General features: G+C 44.9%; 1 protein-coding gene across 1 annotated transcript; it reads left to right on the forward strand.

The window, feature by feature from the left end:
- The first annotated feature begins 982 nt into the window (after nucleotides 1-982).
- Nucleotides 983-3695, forward strand: LOC110490586 (transmembrane protein 53). Its single transcript, XM_021564027.3, has 3 exons — nucleotides 983-1605; nucleotides 2096-2754; nucleotides 2947-3695. The coding sequence occupies exons 2-3, from the start codon at nucleotides 2118-2120 to the stop codon at nucleotides 3306-3308; spliced, it is 999 nt and encodes a 332-aa protein (XP_021419702.1). The 5' UTR covers nucleotides 983-1605; nucleotides 2096-2117; the 3' UTR covers nucleotides 3309-3695.
- Nucleotides 3696-4528: the final 833 nt, after the last annotated feature.

Genomic DNA, 4528 nt, shown 5'->3' on the forward strand with positions numbered 1-4528 from the left:
CAGAGTTGGAGGGTGAGACGTGCATTGCATGACGTGCAATTTTGTGTCGTTCTTATCAGAATAAAGCTACATGACTGGTGCTACATGTTGGAGTTCCGTGTCGATGACTGATTGTACACAACGCAAGACGAGTACTGTTACATGGGTGTGTGTATGGGTTAGTTTGTGTGTGGGTGTGTGTGTATGGGTTAGTTTGTGTGTGGGTGTGTGTGTATGGGTTAGTTTGTGTGTGGGTGTGTGTGTATGGGTTAGTTTGTGTGTGGGTGTGTGTATGGGTTAGTTTGTGTGTGGGTGTGTGTGTGTATGGGTTAGTTTGTGTGTGGGTGTGTGTATGGGTTAGTTTGTGTGTGGATGGGTTAGTTTGTGTGTGGGTGTGTGTGTATGGGTTAGTTTGTGTGTGGGTGTGTGTATGGGTTAGTTTGTGTATGGATGTGTGTATGGGTTAGTTTGTGTGTGGATGTGTGTATGGGTTAGTTTGTGTGTGGGTGTGTGTGTATGGGTTAGTTTGTGTGTGGGTGTGTGTATGGGTTAGTTTGTGTGTGGATGGGTTAGTTTGTGTGTGGATGTGTGTATGGGTTAGTTTGTGTGTGGGTGTGTGTGTATGGGTTAGTTTGTGTGTGGGTGTGTGTATGGGTTAGTTTGTGTGTGGATGGGTTAGTTTGTGTGTGGATGTGTGTATGGGTTAGTTTGTGTGTGGATGTGTGTATGGGTTAGTTTGTGTATGGGTTAGTTTGTGTGTGGATGTGTGACAGAGAAAATCATTTAAAATGTAATTAACCTTGACCGGTAAATAAATAACCTAATCATGACCAATAGAATAACACACAGTAACAACCTTATGTACTGCAGTGTGTGCATACTGTCCTGTCATGAGATACTTTTGACAAATGACATAGGCCTACTTTCCCAGTATGACCCCTCATACTAGGAAAGACACCGACATTCTTATCAGGAAGAGGATGTTCTTTTGAAATATGTGCCTCTGTCGAACAGCCAAGGAACAACTCTGTCTTTTCATCTTGTTCTATAGTTAATCACAATGTATGAAGTCAGAACGTGCAAGAGCGGCGCGCGCCCGATGCCATTTGTGAAACTACGATAAATTGGTTATGCATTTACACTTATTTACAGTGTAATGATGACAGTTCAAACAGTCCTAAAATGCAACGGAAAGACAGGTCCGATAATATGATTTCTGTTTGTGGACCGTGACAACGGACCTGGGCTCTCGTGACATTTAACGGCAAATGGAAAAGCGTATGTGAATATGCAGTTGAGTTTGTTTTTCCGCGCCCACTAGGTGAAACGAAGGGCACGAGTAAAACCAGGACACGGAACGGACTGGAGCGGCGCAGAATCGAATAAACTCAGGATCTTGAAAGTTGTGGTTATTTCCAACCCTATCGAGTTCGTTTATAACGGACGGTTCATGAATGCTCGAATCTATTAAAGTGGTTAATTCACAGAAAGAAGACCGTGGAGGGTGGGCAGATTTTCAACTGCTATGAGGATTCTCAAATTCTTCATGGGGTACAGATGCAGAACTCTATGAACGCTGCCTGCTGTGTGACGTTGGCTTTGTTTGAAGAAGTTGCATCAAACTGGGTATGTAGAAATGACAGATGCTGAGCTATTTAACCATTTCATTATTTGCCTAATATAAGTTATTTGATTATTAAGTAATAAGAGCTAAGACACTACAGTTCACATAAACGTTTTAAGCTTAGGACAGTTCAACAACACAACCAAGGATGCAGCCTGTCCATGTGGTGATATGTTTCAGTCTTACAGCAGTCTTCAATAAAGGTTCAATAAAAGCACAGATACAGGTCCATTTTGTTAATATGCTCTACTATGCTCTACTACTTCATGCCAAATAACTTAAATTAAGCAAATAATAATAATGGTTTTTTTTTTGCTCATATTTCCTGGCCTGGTCCCAGATCTGTTTGTGGTCTTGCCAACACCTGTCATCATCAACCCAAATATGACAATGAGTGACAAAGAGTTGGCATGATGGCACAGACTGACACAGACAGTTTTCTCCCTCTGTTCTACTCCTGCGTTAATTCTTTCCCCTTTTCCTTCACCACAGTAACTCCCAATCTGGGCCAGACATGTCTGTGATAGTGGGAGAGTGGCGGTTCATAGCCCAGAGGGTCACCAGAAGCATCACATACTACTACACCAGCCGGACACCAGGGGGCAATAACCCATCCCCCTCTTCTCCCACCATCTCCCCCACCTCCTCCCATCTAGACACTCCTTTTCCCTCACCCTCCCTCTCCACCCCCTTGCTCCCAGACTTGCCCTCTCACCACAACGTTTCCTCAGTTCTCACCCCTTCCCCTTTGGATGTACCAACCCTCTCTCCATCCTCGCCCTCCTCCTCCCCCCGTCCCCTCCTCCTGCTTTTCCCGTGGCTGGGCGCCCGACCGGGGGCCATGGCGAAGTACCGGGACCTCTACCTGGAACGCGGCCTGGACATCCTATCTGTGGAGAGCACTGTGTGGCACTTCCTGTGGCCTCGCTGGGGGCTGGAGTACGGGGCTGAGGTCCTGGAGGTCCTGGGAGACCCGCGTTTCAAAGGTCGCCCCCTTCTGGTCCACGCCTTCTCCATCGGCGGGTACACCTTCACCCAGCTGCTCAGCCAGATGGTCAGGGAGCCACACAAGTACCCAGGCCTGGCCCAACGGGTCGTAGGACATGTCTATGACAGCATGGCGGTCGGGTCGCTGGAGCATATGGCTAAAGGTGAGAGAGGGGAAGGAAAGGAGGTAGGATTGTCAGTTTGGATTATTACTCTGAGAAAGGAGAGGGATCTGCTACTGAGACGGTGTGTGGGTGTGTGTATGGGTTAGTTTGTGTGTGGATGTGTGACAGAGAAAATAATTGGAAATGTAATTAACCTTGAAAATAATCTGTGTGTGTCTGTGTGTGCCTTAGGCCTGGGTCTGACCCTGTTCCCTCATATCGAGCCCCTGGTGCGATACACTGCTCTGCTCTACTTCTGGCTCTTCAAGTCCCAGACGGTGTACTACTACGACAAGTCAATCCAGGTCTTCTACAACAGCCCCGTCACCGCCCCGGCGCTCTTCTTCTTCTGCGAGAACGACGCGCTGTGCGACCCCGTCGCCATGGAGGCGGTCTTCGACTTCTGGAGGAAGCGGGGCATTGCTGTGGAAACCAGGAAGTGGAAGGAGTCTGTGCACGCTGCTCATCTACGCTGTCACCCAGAGGAGTATCTCTCCACACTGGATAATTTTTTTCACTCGCTCAACATCGCCCCCCCCAGGGCTAAGATGTAGATCATTCAATAAAGCCTGCATACTCATGTGCCAAAACAAATGTTATAACAGATGTTATAACAAAATTATAACATAGTGTAGTCATGTAGCATGTAAACTTTTATCCACAGAAACTTGTTTGCCACATACTCAGCATATGGGTCACGAGGGAATCAAACCCTCAACACACTAGTTTTACTTCCCTGTTGCTATAATAACAACATATCCAATCCTAACTCCTAGCATGTGTTTTGACTGTGCTACGTATTATTATCTATTTGTACAGATATAGGATCTTAATTTGACCTGCATTGTCGTAGCAAAATAATGAATGTTTAGTCCATAATGTTTCTTGATCAGTGTTCAGGCTATTAAAAGTTGGCAACATTAAAAGTGCACTACTGTTAATATAATTGTGTTCGTGTGTGTTTTCAGTGAATTTTCTGTGAATGTATGTAAATCACGAAGCTCATCTTAATGTCCTGGAAAATTCTCAGCAACAGGTGTGATCAAATGAAGTTACTATATCTGTATGTGAGCTTACTCAATATTGTCCATGACACAGTCCACATGCACCAGACAAGGCCACAGTCACTATCTTTAAGGTGAAACACATGACAGACACAACTCACTACACGTTGATTTGCAATAATGAATTATTTAGTATTTGATTGTAATTGTTTTTACATGAGTATATATTCATTCTCAATAGCTGGTGACAGGGTGTACAGTGGGAGAGAGGAAGAGAGAGGGAGAGGAAACATTTTGAAGATGAGAAAGAACTGAAGAGGAGGAATACAGAAAGGAGTGGGAGGGTTTGAAGAAAGGAATGAAATAGAAAAGAAACACAGGAGATAGGGAAGAGATGATATGAGAGAGGTGGAAAAAAAGAGAGACAGGCTACTGAGAAGTCTGGACAAGAATTCAAGAAGAGGTACTGTATATTTAAATCTCTTCAGTCACAGAGAACCAGGACCTGTTCTGGAAGTAGGTGCCTGTCAATTCAATGAGTAGTGAGTGACAAACAATCTGTGGGAGGTTTTCTTATCAGTCATTTCCGGCAACTGTTGCATATTCAATCTAGTTTGTATTAAACTTTTAATGTCTATTTTGGTCTCACAAAACTGAGTTTTCTTTATGAGGAAGCAAAGGGTTAAGTATGTGACGACGTATCACGGCCAAGGGTACATCCTGTGAAATCCCATCCCCATGTGATGTTGACTGCACACACCCCAGCAGAC

This window comes from Oncorhynchus mykiss, chromosome 15, assembly GCF_057628025.1.
Source record: "Oncorhynchus mykiss isolate SJ-2025 chromosome 15, ASM5762802v1, whole genome shotgun sequence".
Classification (NCBI taxonomy): domain Eukaryota; kingdom Metazoa; phylum Chordata; class Actinopteri; order Salmoniformes; family Salmonidae; genus Oncorhynchus; species Oncorhynchus mykiss.

Coding starts and splice junctions, on each gene's coding strand:
- LOC110490586 (XM_021564027.3), top strand. CDS start 2,118: ATGTCTGTGATAGTGGGAGAGTGGCGGTTCATAGCCCAGAGGGTCACC. Junction 2,755..2,946: donor GCTGGAGCATATGGCTAAAG/GTGAGAGAGGGG, acceptor TGTGTGCCTTAG/GCCTGGGTCTGACCCTGTTC.